Raw genomic sequence first — 19750 nt, forward strand, 5'->3', positions numbered from 1 at the left:
ATTCCCTAAGCCACTGATTAGACATGACAGACCTGTAGCACCCAGCTCACCCTGGAGTGAGGAGACATGTATTCTTGATTTACAAGAGATTGTACTACATAGAAATGAAAGCTCACAGCAATCAGAAGCACTGAGAGACAACTGTCCGCAAGACACCACAGCATTAAGCTTACATCCAAAGACTGCTGTGATGAGACTCTGTTAGTCTATAACATCTGTAACACTGCCGCCTCTCCTTCCCTTTCTTTCTAGAACCCAGGCTCTAGAATCAGGTCCTTTCTTTCTAGAACCCAGGCTCTAGAATCAGGTTCACAATTTCTCCTCTCTGCTTTGACTATAATCTTAGATAGATAAGATGCCACCTAAGGATGGGGGTGTGATCCAGGGCTAGCACCTGTCCAGCACGCTCAAGATCCTGAGTTCAACCCCAGCTCCATCAAAAATTAAAAACAAGTGTCCTTCAGGCTAGGGACATGGCCAAGAACATGCTCTCTCTAGGGATACCATAGGGATACAAACAATATATCCAATGGTCCAAGCTAAAGCTCCTACATCAACAATAACAAAAAGACACCATCTAATAAATAGCTTTCCTTATACTCTTTTCTTTCCATTTATCTTCTTTACCCTGTCCTAGAGAAAATAGTCTTCACACTCACATAATTGTTTAATGTTTTCTTTTTTCTTTTTTTGGGTCCGGTCCTGGGGCCTGAACTCTGGGCCTGGGCGCTGTCCCTCAGCTCTTCAGCTCAAGGCTAGCGCTCTACCACTTGAGCCACAGCGCCACTTCCAGCTTTTTTCTTTTTGCTTATTTGTTGCTGAGGAATCGAACCCAGGGCCTCAGGCATGCAAGGCAAGCACTGTACCACTGAGCCACCTTCCCAGCCCTGTTTAATGTTTTCATTATAGAAAATAGAATGTATGAAGCATATTATAAAGTAAATAAAAATAAAATAGAGAAAAGAAAATTTGAGACCTTCTTGGAAACGTTGTCTCAATTTATTTCCAAACAAGAAACTTCTGTACTTTAACAAGCAAAGTATTCCACAGAGAGACAGAGAGTACACTTGGGAGCAGAATCACTGGGCTACCTCACCTGGAAAGGGTAATGCTTGATAGTCAGGTACTCTGCCAGGATGTCCAGCATCCTCACCATCTGGGAGAAAATAAGGACACGGTTCCCCCTTTCTCGAAGTCTTGTCAGCAGTTTGTCTAACAGAATTAGCTTCCCGCTGCTCCGGACCAGGGACTGGGATTTAAAAGAGACTCCAATCATTCAAATAGATAACAGCCTTAATGTCTGTGGTGCTATACTTTCCAGATTTTGCTCCTAACTTAACTTTCCTCATCTGTTTGATTTTTGTTTTCTTTTTTGTTTAGCAGGTTGAACCCAGGGCCACATTTTGTAATGCACATTTGTAATGCACATTTGTTAAGCAGACATTTAGACACTTGAGCCACTCCACCAGCCCGTGCTTTTGTTTAATCTGTTTTTTTTTTTTTTTGGGGGGGGGGGTCCAGTCGTGGGGCCTGAACTCTGGGTCTGGGCGCTATCCCTTGCTCTTTAGCTCAAGGCTAGCACTCTACCACTTGAGCCACAGTGCCACTTCTGGCTTTTTTTCTTTTTGCTTATGTGGTGCTAAGGAATGGAACCCAGGGCCTCAGGCATGCAAGGCAAGTGCTATACCACTGAGCCACCTTCCCAGCCCTAATCTGTTATTCTTAAGAAAGGTCTTTCTGGGGCTGGGAAGGTGGCCTAGTGGTAGAGTGCTTGCCTCGCATGCATGAGGCCCTGGGTTCGATTCCTTAGCACTATATAAACAGAAAAGGCTGGAAGTGGCACTGTGACTCAAGTGGTAGAGCGCTAGCCTTGAACTGAAGACTTGAGGGACAGTGCCCAGGGCCAGAGTTCAAGCCCCACGACTGACCAAAAAAAAAGAAAGGTCTTGCTGTACATTTGGGCTGGCCTGAACTACAGTCCTCCTATTTGTGCTTTCCTCTGCCAGTGGGAGACAAACATAAAGCACTGCACCAAGCCACTGGTTAAGATGGAATATTTCGAACTTTCATGCCTACCTGGCCTTAAACTGTGATCCACCTCTCTCTCATGGGCATGGGGGGCAAGGAGAGAGAGAGAGAGACAGAGAGAAAGTATCCTGCTGTGTAGCCTAGGCTGGCTTTGAATTAGCAATCCTCCTTCCCTGCCTCTCAAGGGCTAAGATTACAGGTGTACACCACCATATGCAGTTTTTCTCTAATTTTAGCTTCTCTTGATGCTTTTTCAAGGGGCATTAATGAAGAAAACAACCCTTTGATAAAAGCATCCACAGAAGCAAACTTGATTGTGAGGAAGTGGTCATGAATAAGAGGCAGTACACACCTGAAGAACTTCCTGCCCGTTCTCCCTTTCATTCTCTTCTGGGGCCTTAATCAGATAGCAGTGGTTGCAGCACTTTTTCAATTCCATCACGATGTTAAGGAAACCAGAGGTGCTGCCTCTAGTTCCTTTGGCAAGAGCTTTGTAATTCCTAGTTAGAATCCATCTGTAAAATAAAGTTATAATGATGCAATTAGACTCAAATAGTATAGATACCAGAAGATTTAAAAAAAAAAAAAAAAACTTACTGAAAACCAAAAACAAAAAGAGATCTACGAAAGTTAGAAAGTAGAGAAAGCTGGGAGCCAGTGACTCATGCCTACAATCTTATCTACCCATGAGGTTGCAAAGTGATTATCAAGGTTCAAAGCCAGCTTGGCAACACAAATGCAAGAGACTCATCTCCAATTAAAAAAAAAAAAAAAAAAAAGAGGGCTCTAGTCTTTTTTTTTTTTTTTTGTCGGTCATGGGGCTTGAACTCTGGGCCTGGGCGCTGTCCCTCAGCTCTTCAGCTCAAGGCGAGCGCTCTACCACTTGAGCTACAGCGCCACTTCCATGGGCTCTAGTCTTGAGCAAAAAGAAGCTCAGAGACAGTACCCAGACCCTGAGTTCAAGCCCCAGAACTGGCAAAAAAAAAAAAAAAAAAAAGAGGTGGAGGAGGAGGAGAGAGAAGGAAGGAAAGAAGGAAAAAAGGAAGGGAAAAAGGAAAGAAGGAAAGGAAGGGAGGGAGGGAGGGAAGGAGGGAGGGAGGGAGGGAGGGAGGGAGGGAGGGAGGAAGGAAAAACAAGTAGTAGTAGTAGTAGTAGTAGTAGTAGTAGTAGTGGAGATGCAACTCACTTGATAGTAGAGTCCTAGCCTGAGCAAAAAAAGTTAAGCAAGTGCAAGAGGTCCTGAGCTCAAGCTCCAGTACTGGCACCACAAAAGTAGAGGCTTTTCTCTATATCCCATGTCACTAGTGGTACTTCACATCTCCAGTAAAAACCGAAATGTTAAGGACTCTAGTGGACAGTTCACTCATGTTGAACACAGAATACTAAATAACTCTCAACAGATGGATGGAAGGATATATATAAATAACACATATATTTACTTGTGACTCCATACATAGAGATACACATACTTAGATATTAGCAGTTACACATATATAAACTTAAGAGGGTGTGTACACAAGCATGAATAAATGGAAAATAAAGATTATGGCTGAAGTCTGCATGATTCAAGAGTATTTCTTGGAATATAAGTATACCTCAAGTGATAAGGGTACTTGCCTAGCAACCCCAGTACTGCCTAAACAACAACAAACAAACTTGAGAGGCTCCAGGTGAAGTACAGTGTGGAATGACTTCCTAACACACTGGGATTGATCTCTAGCACCACACATATGGTAAGTAAATAAAGTCGATATGGTCAGGTAATTTTGAAAATTAAAATCTGACAGACCATTCTAAGTACATTATAAACCAATATTTGGATTTTTAATATCGTGTAGTCTAAACCAAACATGTTATCCATGCCACTTGAAATACTAAAAAGGAACAAGGTACTCGCCTTCAAATAGTACAGAGGTAAGCAAACACGCTGAAGCCACACAAGCTCTGCCCATGCCTACAGTGTCAAACAACAACGTGGCATAATGACTTAGCCCTGGTCTGTCTCCTGTGCCACACAAGGCCCCCAGCAGGCATGTGTCCCATTCATCTTTCCATCCCCAATATTTAGCATACCACCTGGTACACGGCAGAAGCTTAGTGATCGGGTGAATATGGGCAGGTGCATTCGTACTAACAATTAACATATAATTCAGTCCATTCATATAATGAAAAGCACTGTGTAATTTCTTGGTTACCCAAAGGGAAAAAAAAACTTTGTGCACATGTTTCTGTATGTGTTTGACTAAATTTAAATTTCTATTTATGTTGAGATGTCACTATACAAAGAACCAAGTTTCCGTGCCTTGCCTAACTAATGGATCTATGGCACTGATCATTGCCTTTAAGGTCAACCAACATGAAGTCACTTACTTGTAATACTGCTTCTGAAGAGCAGACATCTCCACTCTGAGAATCTGTTCCACTTTGGCAGGCAGAGATTTCTCCACATCTTTCTTGACTCTCCGGAGAAGGAACGGCTCTAGCACCTTATGAAGACTCTGGTAGCCATTCTCCCTCCCTTTCCCATGGTCTTCTTCAAAGTCTTCCCAGAACTCAAACCTAGGGACAAAAGAGTCCAAGTGTTACTTAGTTACACATATGGCAAAGTCATTTTTATAACTTTCTTCTAGAAGGAAATGAATGGGTAAGGGGAAAGAAAGAAAGAAAGAAAGAAAGAAAGAAAGAAAGAAAGAAAGAAAGAAAGAAAGAAAGAAAGAAAGAAAGAAAGAAAGAAAGAAAGAAAGAAAGAAAGAAAGAAAGAAAGAAAGAAAAGAAAGAAAGAAAGAAAGAAAGAAAGGAAAGAAAGAAAGAAAGAAAGAGGGGGAGGGAGGGGGAGAGGGAGGGAGGGAGAGGGAGGGAGGGAGGGAAGAAAGAAAAAGAAAGAGAGAGAGAGAGAGAGAGAAAGCAAGCAAGCAAGCAAGCAGGCAGGCAAGCAGGCAAGCAGGCCTAATGGTATTAGGAGAAAAAGACAAAATTTATCTAGAACTAGCTCTTGAGTAAAAAAATTATAGGTTTTAGAACTGTAGATTTTAGAAACTAACAAAATATTTTCTAAATTAAAAAAAATCTGGGGCTGGGAAGGTGGCTAAGTGGTAGAGTGCTTGCCTTGCATGCCTCAGGCCCTGGGTTCGATTCCTCAGCACCACATAAGCAAAAAGAAAAAAGCCGGAAGTGGTGCTGTGGCTCAAGTGGTAGAGCGCTAGCCTTGAGCTGAAGAGCTGAGAGAAAGTGCCCAGGCCCAGAGTTCAGGGCCCACAACCGGACCCAAAAAAAAAAAAAAAAAAATCTAAGTAAATGAACAAGCTAAACACTGGAACAAAATATTTGCCAAGGATATGTTAATAAAGCATTTATATCTATAATACTTTTTAAAAGGCACTGGTGGCTCACATCTATAATCCTAGCTACCCAGGAGGCTAAGATCTAAGGATCACAGTTCAAAGCCAGCCCAGGCAGGAAAGTCCATGAGACTCTTATCTCCAATTAACCACCAAAAAACCAGAAGTAGCACTGTGGCTCAATTGGTAGAGCACTAGCCTTGAGCTGAAGAGCTCAGGGACAGCGCCCAGGCTCAGAGTTCAAGCCCCACAACTGTCCAAAATAAAAGGAAAAAGTCTTCAGCACACAATAAAAGAAACATTTTGTGAGTGTGTGTGTGTGTTTGTGTGTTTGTGTGTGTGTGTGTGTGTGTTTGTGTGTGTGTGTGTGTGTGTGTGTGTGTGTACACATGCACATATACCAGCATTTTGTGAGTATGGCTCTGTGTGTGTGTGAGAACACATGCTCAAGCTCTTGCTTGCAGCTTTCTCACTCAAGGATACCATTCTACCACTTGAGCTACACCTCCACCTCTGGCCTTTTGCTGGTGAGTGGAGATAAGATTTTCTAGAACTTTTCTGTGTGGGCTGGCCTTAAGTCTAGATCCTCAGACCTCAGCTTCCTAAGTAACGAGGATTATAAGCATGAGCCTCTAGCACCCAGTAAATACAGTTTTTTTAATGGCAAAAAATCAGAACAGATATTTCACTACGGATACCCAAATAGCCAATGAATAAGTGGCAAACAACTACACATCATCAGTCATCATGGAAATGACTGAAGCCAACAAGAGGCACAAACTACCAGAATGGCTGAATTCAAAGACAAACGACCCAAGTTCTGGTGATGACATAGAGAACTAGAACCTTCCAGCATTTCTGCTGGGAATGTGCACTGTACAGTCACTTCTGAAAACAGCAGGTAGTTTCTAAAAGTTAAACATAAATTATGTATCTAAATTATGTGCATAACTTCTAACTGAATTGTTTACTTCAAGCCAGGTACAAGTCCAGGCTATGTGAACCAGTGCTGATTAAAGCAACAAGATCCCTAGTATTTTCACAAGCACAGTGAAACAAAGAGACATGCTAGACGGGGTACTGACGAGTGAGTCGAGGAGGTCCAGGAAGACCTCTGAGAAGAGGTGGATCATACAAGCCTAGGTGAGAATGCAAGTGGCAGTCATGTGAAAAAAGAGCATTCCAGGTGACAGAAGAAAAAGAAAAAAAGAAAGAAAGGGATCAGAATGGCGAAGCACGGTATTTAATAGAACAGGTGATATGAGGTACAGTGCTACCAAGAATAAAAATTTGGGTTTCATTCTAAGCTATCACTGTACTCTACAAGACAACTTAAACTTTTATGAAGTGTATATACCATCTCACCTATCAAAATGTACTAATCATGGGCTAGGAAGTTGGCTCAGTGGTAGAGCGCTTGCCTTGCATGCATAAGGCCCTGGGTTTGATTCCTCAGCACCACATAAGCAAAAAGAAAAAAGCCAGAAGTGGCGCTGTGGCTCAAATGGTAGAGCGCTAGCCTTGAGCTGAAAAGCTGAGGGACAGCGCCCAGGCCCAGAGTTCAGGCCCCACAACTGGACCCAAAAAACAAACAAGCAAAAAAATAAATAAATAAAATAAAAATGTACTAATCATAAAATATAAAGAAAGGGCTGGGATGTAGATCAGTGGCAAAAGCACTTGCCTGGCAAGTACAATGTCTTGGGCTAAAGCCCCATCACAAAAAGAAAAGGAAAAAAAAAACATTTAATAATAAACACAAACAAAAAAGTACAAATAAATAATAAAAAATGTACTAGATATTGCATACTTCTTTTACTAAGTGGATCAATAAAATCTATAACTGATTCTCTGTTCTCAAATATTTGTATTAGTATTTTAACACTAGTCCAACTTTATACCTTGTTGACATCCTTTTGAATACATTGATTACCTAATACACCAATGAAGAGGCCTCCTGTTTCCTACCTAACAATTATTTCCCAAATGCTTTAACTCAAACTTTCAGTACTTTGCTTTCCTCCTTAACTGCTAATATGTGTGCCCTCTGCACCTACAGAAGTTCTTACTAAAGTTTCTGCCTCCATTTAATGCTTTGCTTTCCCAAACTATACCATCTGTTTTCCCTATGGTCTACTAAAAATGTTAAAAAGCACTGGTGTTTCAGACAAATTTAGCATCTTTTGAAATACACACGAAGGAGCTTACTTCTCCGGCATAATAAAGTGCAGCAAGGACCAGAGCTCCTTGAGGGAATTCTGAAGAGGGGTGCCCGTAATCAGGAGCCTATGGTTGGACTTGAAATCAATCAGAGTTTTATATAATAAAGAGTCATCATTCTTCAACCGATGGGCTTCATCCACTCCCAGAAAGGCCCAGTTAATACTGCCCAGCACAGTCTGAAGTGAAAACAAAACAGAACGAGCCACCAGGTCAGAAAGAAACCCAATAGTGCTTTCAAGCATTAATTAGCTCTGTACAAATACCATCACAAAGGTACACAAAGACCCATTTATTCTTCACTGACTTATATATTAGGACTCTTCTGTTTACTGTCAGATTGGTGTCTAAAGAGCACCTCGTCATCTAAAAGGTATGGGCAGTCTCTTAAACCAGGAAATACTGTAGGTCCCAAGCAAGAACACAGAAACTGGTATGCTGAGCAAAAACAAGAACAAAAACTATGGGGGGGAGGGGGGAGGCTGGGAAGGGAGGTGAAGGGTAAACAAAGGAGGAGGCTGCAATGCTTGGTAAGAAATGTATGCATTATCCTGCCCATGTAATTGTAACCCCTCTGTACAGTATGTTCACAAATAAAATAAAATAAAAACAAAAACTATAAAATACCCACATGATTTTTGCATTCTAAGATTCTTTTCTTGTCTATTTACCATCTTAACTCTGAAGTACAGAAATACTAGAGTTACCAAAATGAATTTGATTTACTCTAATTATTACCACATGTATTACTTCGTAACTGTTTTAAAGGAAACCATTCATATCAACTCGTCCAGAGAAATACCTCAACAATGATGACATGGGAGATGCCCAAGATGGCATTCAAGCCCAGTTTCCCTGACTACAATCATTTTCAGGTAGTTTACTGGCCAAAATACAGTCTTCTGGTATAATTCAAGTGGACTCGGCAACATGAATTCCTCTTCAATACTTAAGGTCCTGATTTCTATTTGTAATCTTATTGCTTTGAGGAACTTGTTTGCTCATTTGCTTGCTTTTAACAAGTAAGAAAAATGGCAAGTGGAAGGCACAGGCCCCACTATTCAGACAAGTCACACTAAATAAGATTTAGCTTTTTAGTTACTAATCACATTTAGCTTTTTAGTGGCTAATCACATACCTTATCTTTTAAGAGGATCTCATATGTTGTTATAAGTGCATTGAATTTCAATCTTTTGGTTTGGGAATGAATCCATTCATATTCCCGTATCTGAAAGAGAAAACAGTATTTAAGATAATTTCTATTTCAATCTTCTTTGTCAAACAAGTCTCATGATAGATGTAATAGGAACATGCCACATAAAAAAAAACAATCAAAATTTAATGAATAGCCTGTACAATTTGAGCTGACTGACGTAAATAACCCAATTGTACAGCAGTAAGAGAATTAAAATATGAATCACTAAACAGTAAATACTTCATTGTCCAATTCAAATAAACAGACCCCCTTCAAATATCTTACCAAGAATATTATTTATCAGCAATTAATTCTCGATGAACTCAACTAAATAGTAATCTCTCAGGTCCCTAGAATCTCCTTGCTACCTAGAGTTTCATTACTTACTCAAGGTAGGGCAATACTTTTACTAAGAAGTAAAACAAATTCTAACCTCTGGTTCTATCAGAAATTTCATTAATCAGAATAGACAGGTCTCCCAAGAAAAAGGAAAGGAAGACTTACAGGATAAAAATGCAATTTCATATAAACAAAAATGTCAGTGTAAGAAACACAAAACGAATGCATCCACACTGAAGTATGGCCAGTACTCAGCAAACAAAATGGCTAATAAAGTTAGAAATCAGAACAATGATCAGACAAAAATTAGAGTGGAGAACGCAAAGAAAACTCTCTAACAGGACAATTTCTTAATTTACTTTCTTGATTTGCTTTCACCTTTGGAAGGAATGATTACAGCTGTTTTTCATCATCGTTAAGTTTTTTTGCTAGATGATCTTTTTAATGAATTAATGAAACAACATCTATCTTCTTAGAAAATGATTAAGGGAATGAAATCTGCTATGCTTTTTGGAGAACAATGATTTTTCCCCTCCAGGTGCAGGGGATTAAACCCAGGGTCACATGCATGCTAAGCAAATACTCTACCAGTGAACTACCTCCCCAGCCCAAGTTTGATCATTTTAATTATAGTTTACTAAAAACAAACTTGAAAGTAAGAAAATGTTAACAGCATACATACAAACTGCTGATGGCTTACTCTTACTACAAGCAATCTCCCAGAGACATGTTTATATAAAATGGCCAAAGAACAGAGCTCTGGGACCAAATACATCTATGTCTCAATGCCATTGCTACCATACTCTAGCTGCCCTAGGGACAAGGATCAGATTCTCTCAGTCAATGTCAATGTCTTCCTCAGTAACCTGGAAAGACCACCATCAGCTCTGAATACTCTCAAGAAGATTACAAGTAATATACATCCAACTTCCCAAAACAAGTACTTTATAAAAAGTTAGTAATTACCAAGAAAAGATTTGCTAAATAAAGATAAATTTAGGTCACCATGTTCTAATTCAGGATGCCTAAATGGAAGTTTGGTACCACATTAAAGGTATTTTCTTTCATTTTTCTTATAAGTTATATTATGTCACCATTTTAAGAGGTTGGGAAACAATTCTAAAGAACAACTATTATATCTCTCTGCTAAAACAGCAATTGTATTAACTTTTCACAAGGTATTAATCTCAGTTTACAATCTTATACAATTCAGTTTTAGAAATACAATCTCAAGTGCCACACAAAAAAAATTAACACTGCAAGACAAGAAAAATAACACTGCAATCCAACTGAGAGAGATTCCTATTCATATACTTCTATCCTTTTTCTTTATAATCTAGTATGCATAGGTTTTAAAACATATCTGCAGCAGGGCGCTGGTGGCTCACGCCTGTAATCCTAGCTACTCAGGAGGCTGAGATCTGAGGATCGCGGTTCAAAGCCAGCCCGGGCAGGAGAGACCGTGAGACTCCTATCTCCAATAAACCACCAGAAAACCGGAAGTGGCGCTGTAGCTCAAGTGGTAGAGCGCTCGCCTTGAGCTGAAGAGCTGAGGGACAGCGCCCAGGCCCGGAGTTCAAGCCCCATGACCGACAAAAAAAAAAAAACATATTTGCATTGCATCTTTGTTATACACATAAATCCTAATATTGGGGACACAGCACACTGAAGATTTTTATAAATAATTCTACAAAAGGCTTAGGTCAGTTTCCCAAATACATTTATAACACAGATTCTAACCCAACTCTTTTTGTTTACACACCGTATTTCTGCTCATCAGGTCACCTATGTAAACCACTACGTTAATCTCTGGTGCCCAGATTTCAAACTCCCTCTGCCATGAGGTGAGGGTGGATAAAGGGACGACTATAAGAAAGGGTCCATACAGCTGGTGTTGGTGGAACAGGTAGGAGAGGAATGATATGGTCTGGATGGTCTTCCCTAGGCCCATTTCATCAGCAAGGATTACACTGTTATTTCTGCAGTAAGAAAAAAGTAAAAACAAAACAATCATTAGTTCACCAACAAACTGTGTGCACAAATACCAACAAGACCAGTGCTTTACACTGACAGCAGAGAAAGGCAGCCTATGGGGCCTTAGACACATTTCCCCTCATTTACAATTATTAAAGACTCCTACATAAAAGAAGCCATGATGGCAGAACAAGTCATCTATAAGCATATTTGAAATAGGATTATCAAAGTTTAGTCAGACATATATTCTTTATCTTCAAGTGAGGTCTGGATTATGTAACCATTCAGGGGCTAACCCTTCTAACAGAGAAGGCAGCTTTTATTATAGATGTATACAAGCCTGTAACCCTCAGTTCTATCCATACAAACACCATGAGCAGACTGCTGGCGTATCCTAAACCCTAACTCTCACCCTAACTGCTCATCTCTCCATTCCACTCCATGCCCAAGGTGTTTAACATTCTATCCAAATGAACCAACTATAGGTTAAGCAGAGGATGTCTAAGGATCAGATCCCTAGACCTCACTCTAGGCCTAGGGCAAGGACAACCAGAAAAGGACTCCAGGTTCTTGGTATTAATTTGAAGTCTGATGCAGGGATTCTGAGGACCACAGTTTGAGAAACATTGCTTTCATGGATTCCAATACAGTATTAACTTTTAAAAATTGCTCAAATGTGATAAAAACTGAAAATAAAAACAGCCAGTTAGCAAATTTATGGGAATTACAAAGTAGCTCTTTGGCAGGAAATCAGGAATCTATGTATGACATAAGTTTACATTTTTTTAACTCTTTAAACTATAGTCTGGACCCTTAGTACAATTCATATAAAAAATGAGTGGCAGGGAATTAAACATGCTCTGTTGGAGGGTAGCTGAGTGAGAAGGGGAAGGAGGATAAATATGGCAGAAGAACCTTCACACACACATATGAAAGTGGCATAATGAAATCTTTTGACATTTTTAAAAAGAAAATAGAAAAGTCTGGATCAGGGTCCTCCCTGAACTCCAGGTTCAGCGCCTCCCTAACCCCAGGAAACGTGGGCTTGCCCGGGACCCTCACAGCTCTCAATCTGCTCCCATCATTGGCAGCTTTGTGCTGCGTCTTGGTCTCCCCGCTGTTTATGTGGCCGCTCTCAGGCTGTCAGCTCAGTGGTTCTGCTCTTCTGGATTCCTGCTTGCTGCCTTCAGCTGGGGGCTCCTCGCGCTCAGCCTGGCTGCACACAGCAACTAGCATTCCTGCCTGCCTTCAGGGCTTGCAAGGGAGGGGGATGAAGGGTGCTGACCCTGTCAGTCCTGTTGCACCCATAGTTTTTACCCATCCTTTAGAAAGATCAGGAGGCACTCTGAAAGCAAAGTCATTTATTTCCACGTAATCATAACAGTTATATGAGACCCATGTTCTCAGTCACACCAACTAAAGGGCCACAATTTTCATAATTAATATTAAATATTGGATCAGACTTTACAGGACAAAGTAACAAGTGGTTTGCTTCGGAAACAGTCATTACAAATGAATCTAACTAGAAACCACCTCTTTCCAGCGTTGAGGAAAAAACTGCATGTTTTAAGTGGCTTCAACAGGCCTAACAAGCAAAAGTCCTTGAGTTTAAACTTCAGGATCACAAAAAAATAAGTATAAGTAAAAATATAAATTTAAAAAAGCTTATTTTAGACTATAGTTGAATTACAAAATAAAAATTTTTGCTTTACTATTTTTTTGGGGGGGGGTCCGGTCGTGGGGCCTGAACTCTGGGCCTGGGCGCTGTCCCTCAGCAATTCAGATCAAGGCTAATGCTCTACCAGTTGAGCCACAGCGCCACTTCCAGCTTTTTTCTTTTTGCTTATGTGGTGCTGAGGAATCGAACCCAGGGCCTCATGCATGCAAGGCAAGCGCTCTACCACTGAGCTACCTTCCCAGCCCCTGCTTTACTATTTTTTTAAAAGACTGAAATTAAGTGCTTACACGTGAGAGAAGGAATTTCCACAAATAGAGGTATCATGTCTGTCTGGGTTCATGGTTAAACTTTGAAGGTCTACATGGGTTAGATAGCAATCAAAATGCCAGAAACACTGAGGAGAGCTTCAAACTCATTTTCTACCTACTTGCACCAGGAATGCGCCAGCCAGTTGAGGCCTTCTAGCTGATAGTCTCGGAGCTCCAGATTTTCCCCTCCTAAGTATGTGGGCTGTTTCTTTAAAGCTACAAATCGTGGTCTTTGCTTCAGGGCCTGAAAAACAGAGATTAAGAAAGGCCAGGTGTAAGCTGGGCACCGGTGGCTCACACCTGTCATCCTAGCTACTCAGGAGGCTGAGATCTGAGAATCAAGGTTCAAAGCCAGCCAGAGCAGTAAAATGTGTGAGAATCTTATTTCCAATAAACCACTCAGAAAACTGAAGTGGCGCTGTGGCTCAAGGGGTAGAGTGCTAGCCTTGAGCTGAAGAGCTCATCGCGTCCAGGCCCAGAGTTCAAGCCCCATGACTGACAAAAAAAGAAAAAAAGGCCAGGTGTGAGAAAGTGTTCTCCCTGCTGCACTTCCATTATTAGCCACAAGTGATGTATTGTAAAAATAACTCTCACATCAGAATCACAGCTGACTCCCACCTCCCCTTTCTCAGCATCTACAATCGAGATTTCACCCTAAAATTGAACAACCTGTACTTCTCTTGTTCCTTTTTGTAAATAAGTTTGTGTAGAATATTAAATAGCCCCTTATTATTACATCACTTTTGCTGTATGGCATGAGAGTCTGCAGTCTTCCCACAGTTGTCTTTATGTCATCTTAGTCTACAGCTTACATTAAAATGGTCTCTAATATGGTAAATGTTGTAATCCTGTAATTGCAATAGTAAGATTTTAAAATTCTGAAATGCAATCCATCTACTTTAGTTTTCTAAAGAAAAAATGCTTTTTTATCAACAATGTTTTGAAGAATAGAGTTCAAGAAAGGCAGTCTCTACCATGTACACAAAAATATGAATTCTGTGGCCAATTTAGTTTGGCCAAAATCTAACTATGCGTATCTATAGAGACATCATCCTACCTTTGATGAGGGCATGTATAACTTCAGCTCCACTATGTAAAATGCCTAGTAATGAGTGTCTGACTCTTCATTCTCACCCTCCACACACCAGCCATCCATCTACGCCAGCCAAACCGCCCCACAATGATTCTTGCATCCAAATCCTTCCATGCCACAGCTATATCCTTCATGATAATTCTTCATTCATATTGTTCTATGACATCTTACTGGCTGGATCTTCGGGCACCAGACTCCTACACTGCCATTAGATGAAGCTTTCTAAATACAATATGCTTCCACCCTGCTCCTCTACTCAATAGCGCACCTGATGACTGTAGGGCACCTGATGACTGTAGGATAAAGTCAAGATGCCCTTCCTTAAAGTAGTCAAGACACACAAGCTTTGACAAAAATACATTTAACTCACCAACACCATATCTATTCTCATGTGTGAGATCTTTCTCTCCTCTGACTACTCTCTCCTTTCTCCTCCTATCTTTTCTCTCTAGTTCTCTACTACAAAAACCTTTCATGAGAGGAAAATCCCTGGGCCCTTCTTGGCAATCAAACAGAAATCTATTCTTTAAGGACCAGGGACAGATGAAGCACCAATGTCCTCTAAAGCCTTCAATGACCACTGAAGCGCAGAGACTCTCTACCTCTGTACTTCTGACTGTAGATTCTCATTCATGTGACCCACAATCACACACACAATGGTTTTTAACATGTTTGATACACGTTTATTGCATGTAAGACCCAAGAAGACTACTTTCCAAATGGATAAATTCCAATCAAGGGAAAACATTTCTGCAGCCACAATAGCAAATTATAAAGCTAATATGTATTAGCCAGGTGTGATGGCTTATACCTATAATGCTGATGACTTGGTAGGCTGAGAATGAGAGGATTATGGTGCAAAACTAGCCTGGGCAAAATATTACAAGACACATCTCAACAGAAAAAGCTGGGCATGGAAGTCACACTGTGGCTCAAGTGATAGAGCACTCATCTTGAGCTGAAGAACTGAGGAACAGCGCCCAGGCCCAGAGTTCAAGCCCCACGACAGACAAAAAAAAAAAAAAAATTTACAAAATGTAGCTGGGCATAGGTGGTTCACATCTGTAATCTAGCTACTCAGGAGGCTGAGATCTGAGGACTGCAGTTCAAATCCAGCCCAGGGCAGGAAAGGCCATGAAACTCTAATCTCCAATAAACCACCAGAAAACTGGAAGTGATGCTGTGGCTCAAGTGGTACAACACTTGCCTTGAGCTCAAGAGCTGAGGGACGGCACCCAGGCCTAGCGTTCAAGCCCCGTGACCGCCAAAAAAGAAAAAAGAAAAGAAAGAATGAAAAAAAAAAAAAAAAGAAAAAGCTGGGCACAATGGTCCAGCTGTGAGGAAATCATAAATATGAAGACTGTGAAGACTGCAGTCCAGGCTGGCCTGGACAAAAAGAGCCTATCTCAACAGAACAAAATGAGTTGGTAGTATGGCTCAAGTGGCAGAAAAATCTCACAAGAGCAAGGCCCTGAGTTCAAACCTCACTACAGTCAAAACAAGTAAAGAAAGGAAAGCTAGCAGATGTAGCCTAGAACTCAGAATTCCTGTCTTTTTTTAAATGCCTGAATATTTTCTTCAAGTATCCCCCACAATGTGCTTCTCTAAGTGATAACACTAAAGAAGTTAGCAAAACCTTTACACAACTTTATGTCATCTCTCTTTACTTCAAAATGAAAACCATCACTTGCTCTTTTTTTTTTTTTTTTTGGTCACTTATGGGGCCTGAACTCTGGGCCTGGGTGCTGTCCCTCAGCTCTTCACTCAAGGCTAGTACTCTACCACTTGAGCCACAGCGCCACTTCCGGCTTTTTTCTTTTTGCTTATGTGGTGCTGAGGAATTGAACCCAGGGCCTCATGCATGCAAGGCAAGCACTCTACCACTGAGCCACCTTCCCAGCCCCAGAACCATCACTTTCTCTTGTAATACTTTTGCCTCTCATTATCTATGTAACTAGACCTTTCTAGTGCCCCTCAAAAAAAAACAAAAATCAACCGTTGCTAACCTTGCACTCCCTGGTCGGGATGGTTTTTGAGTTGTTCCGACTGTGGAAGCTGTCGATGCAGCTCTGGAACTTCTTCCCAATGAGGGCTTCATCCTCCCAGCTGCACTCTGAATAAGGCAGCCCCATCCATTTGCATAGATACTCAGGTTCATTGGTAGGTGCTGGCTTCCGACTATGAGCTATTTCATATATAAAAATGTGTACATCAACTCAACATGGGAGTGACATTGTTTTTTATGTATAACCAGTGAAAACTATGTGAAAAGACTTTATGGAATTTGAAAATTTTAAAATACTCTTAAATGCTAAACACTAACAATTAAGAAAAAGACCTCTTACCTGGAAAATCTGTTTGGCCCAATGTAGATTTACTTGTCTTCACAGCTTTGAAAAATGAAAAAAGTTAACAATCATTATCTGACACTACTGTCATGCACACACCCAAATTTATGAGCAAACAAGTTTAGGGCCAGGAACTGTGGCTCCCATCTGTAACCCTAGATTAGATTAAGAAGCTCAGAGCTAATCAGGAGACTAAGACTTGAGGATCACGACCTGAAACGAGCCCGGCAGACTGACCAGACTCTTATCTCCAGATAACAAGAAAAAAACCTACAACTAGAATGATAGAGCACTCACTACCCTGAGTGAAAAAGTTAAAACAGGAATGAAAAACCTTGAGTTCAGACTGGGAAGGTGGCTTAGTGGGAAAGTGCTTGCCTCTCAGGCATGAGGCCATGGGTTCAATTCCTCAGCACCACATAAGCAGAAAAATCAGAAGTGGCACTGTGGCTCAAGTGGTAAAGCACTAGCCTTCAGCTGAAGAGCTGAGGGACAGTGCCCAGGCTGGAGTTCAGGCCCCATGACCAAAAAAAAACAAAAACCTTGAGTACAAGTTCCAGTACTAGCACTGAATAGTAAATCTACAAAATGCATGTTTTTTTACATTAGCCTAAAACCAAACAACATTATTTTTTGAGTTTAAACACAGATAAACTAAGTTTTGAAGTACTTACCAATTACTCTTTCTACTATCTGATACTGTTTATTCAACTCTGAGGCTAGCTCTTGTTGGCAATTGAAATATTCCACATCTTCAGGAGACACTTTTCCTAACCTGGGCAAAAGACAGAAAGAGTACATACCAATCAGATTTGAGGGCTCTATACACATACCTCAGAGCAAAAATCTAAGATACAACAGGAAACTTATGCCTGAAGCCAGTGGTTCCTGCCAGTAATCATAGCTACTTGGACAACTAAGACCTGGAGGACTGAGGATTGAAGTCAGCATAGTCAGAAAAGTTCAGGAGACATCTTATCAACAGAAAGCTGGGTACAGGAGCAAGTGCTTGGAAGCAAAGGAAAAGCAAGATTTGATCGCAAAAGGTTTTTGCTAGTTAGCAAAAATCCAGGCTGGAGACAGGCTGTGTCTAGCCTGCGGCCCTAAGTTCAAACCCCAGCACATGCACATACACACGCCAACAAAAAAGAAAACGTATTTGCTCCCATCTGTTCCTTTAATAAACTTCACTTGGGTTCAAGTTTGTAAGTAAAAGGAAAAAAAAAACTCATACTATATCTGCAAATTCCACACTACCCAACTGTATCATAATCCAAAATATTGATGCTTTATATCTAAGCCACTCCAGCCTATGCACAGAAAAATAACCAAGTTCTTAGAGATGGGCTGTGGAATTGGACAACCAAAATTCAAATCCTGTGCAGAGTTGTTCTGTGCCTTACTCTTCCCAACAAATTACAAACCTCACATCTTTACTGTTAACACCAAAGAGATAATTGCCTAAATAATATGCCATGAGCAAGTTAATTATTAACTCTAAAAACTTAATAGCTATCTACAAAATTAAGTACTGTCTTCAGGTCACAATTTCACAAAATATGGCTACATGCTCAGATGATCAAGGCAAAATCTGAGGTCCTTAATAGCTGTGTTGTTTTCCATTCATTATTGTAAAGGCTTCCCTTCCCTCATGCTGTAACTATCTTCTTAATGCAAGATGGAAATATACCATTGCTTGATTTCATCCTCTTTCTTCTTGAAGTTCTCTAGCTTTTTGAGGCCCTTCACTTTCTGTTGTTGTAAGGATTCTTCACTCTCCCAGGTGCTATGAATATAAGACCAACCCTTCCATTTGATGAGATACTGGATTTCTCCTTCATCCTTCTCAATATCAAAGTCACCACTAGGGTCTCCATTAGCTTCAACAGCATACACAGTAGTAGAAGCTCCAGTGGCTGCGAAAGAATTCAGGTACAAAAACAGACAATAAAAAGCTGCCCAAGTAAGCAACTGTCAGCAAGAGTCCTTTCTTCAGTAAGCCATCAAATGAGTCTGACAACATAAGCAGAAGCTCACAATGTAGGCAGACTTTATCAGTAAGGTCCAATATTTTCAAGATGCTAACCCTATTTTTTTGTAAGTTTGCAGGTAAATCAAAGAAAATCCTTTGTCCAAACTTAAGAAAAATGGAGTAGAATTGTCTTTTTATCATCCTTCCCACTCAACAAATCCCTGTCACCAGAAGTGTGAACAGAAACAAAAAACACTCTCTCCTCACTAACCCACCTCCCAAAGCTTTCTGTTAACTCCCTGGTCCTTAAGTACAGCCAGAATGAGGAATAAAAAGGGGAGAAGGGGACATATATAATTCTCTAATTCTTGAGAGGCAGAAGCTGTTGGACACAAGTTTCAGACCAGTCTGGGCTACACAGCCACACTCTGGCTCAAGGGGAAAAAAAGTTGGAGGGTACAGGCACAGGGAAGAGAAGGTACTACATATTACTTAATATTTCTGAGATGAAAACTTACTTTAAAGCAAGTAAGTTCTGAGACATTTCAAATGGTCATTTCTAAAACATTTCATTCATATCCACAGATGTATTGAAAGAGCTGACTGATTTTTACAGGAAGATTCAGAAACAATTAATGAGCAGCTTTATAAAAATCAGCACTCATCTTTACCAGCTAATTTGTTTAAAACCTCAAAGACATAATGATTTCGTCCCTCTGCTCTCAGCTCAGAAACACAGTGATGGATTCAGAAGACTTTCCCCTTTCATAATAAATCCAGGTGTGAGCTGAAATTCATCACATCAGAGTTAAAATCTGTCAACTCTAGGACTCTAAGCAGATACTACAAAGTCACTGACTTCTCAGAAGCACAAACCTCCTTTCTTCCCCTGTCTTGAATCGAAGACCTTTTCAATAGTTTCACTGTTATCTTGCTGTTCATCAGCTCCTTCTCCCGTCATCTCAATGAGATCATCTGAATCAGTCTCAAAGTCATCATCTTCTTTATAGCTGCATGAGAAACAACACTTGAGTAAATGAGAACTAATCACCATGATACAACAGCACCAGGACAAGGTCCAACCACATTGTGTGACACAGTTGTCACTCAGTAGTCTCATCACCCACTTCTGTCCTACTTCTCGTATACTGACCAGCTCACTGGTCAGTGCAAGAAGGCAAACTGACACTGTAGAACAAATAAATTGTGCTCATACTAATTTGTGTAAGCAAGACACAGAAAAGAACAAGGACACAA

At 40.6% G+C, this 19750-nt stretch overlaps 1 protein-coding gene across 3 annotated transcripts in view; it reads right to left on the bottom strand.

Annotated features, from left to right (window-relative positions):
• Chd2 (chromodomain helicase DNA binding protein 2) overlaps positions 1-19750 on the bottom strand; it is an 83068-nt gene that overhangs the window by 36344 nt on the left and 26974 nt on the right. For all 3 annotated transcript variants that reach the window (XM_070043182.1, XM_070043183.1, XM_070043180.1), the window contains 12 exons: positions 19370-19503; positions 18212-18437; positions 17196-17296; positions 16519-16563; positions 16180-16358; positions 13200-13324; positions 10883-11099; positions 8725-8814; positions 7575-7765; positions 4399-4587; positions 2381-2543; positions 1097-1249 (listed from right to left, as the gene is read on the bottom strand). In XM_070043182.1, the coding sequence (XP_069899283.1) occupies positions 1097-1249; positions 2381-2543; positions 4399-4587; positions 7575-7765; positions 8725-8814; positions 10883-11099; positions 13200-13324; positions 16180-16358; positions 16519-16563; positions 17196-17296; positions 18212-18437; positions 19370-19503 (1813 nt within the window). The remainder of the gene's footprint in view (positions 1-1096; positions 1250-2380; positions 2544-4398; positions 4588-7574; positions 7766-8724; positions 8815-10882; positions 11100-13199; positions 13325-16179; positions 16359-16518; positions 16564-17195; positions 17297-18211; positions 18438-19369; positions 19504-19750) is intronic.

The sequence above is a fragment of the Dipodomys merriami genome, unplaced genomic scaffold (assembly GCF_024711535.1).
Source record: "Dipodomys merriami isolate MVZ:Mamm:240054 unplaced genomic scaffold, mDipMer1.0.p SCAF_33, whole genome shotgun sequence".
In the NCBI taxonomy this organism is placed as follows: Eukaryota; Metazoa; Chordata; class Mammalia; order Rodentia; family Heteromyidae; genus Dipodomys; species Dipodomys merriami.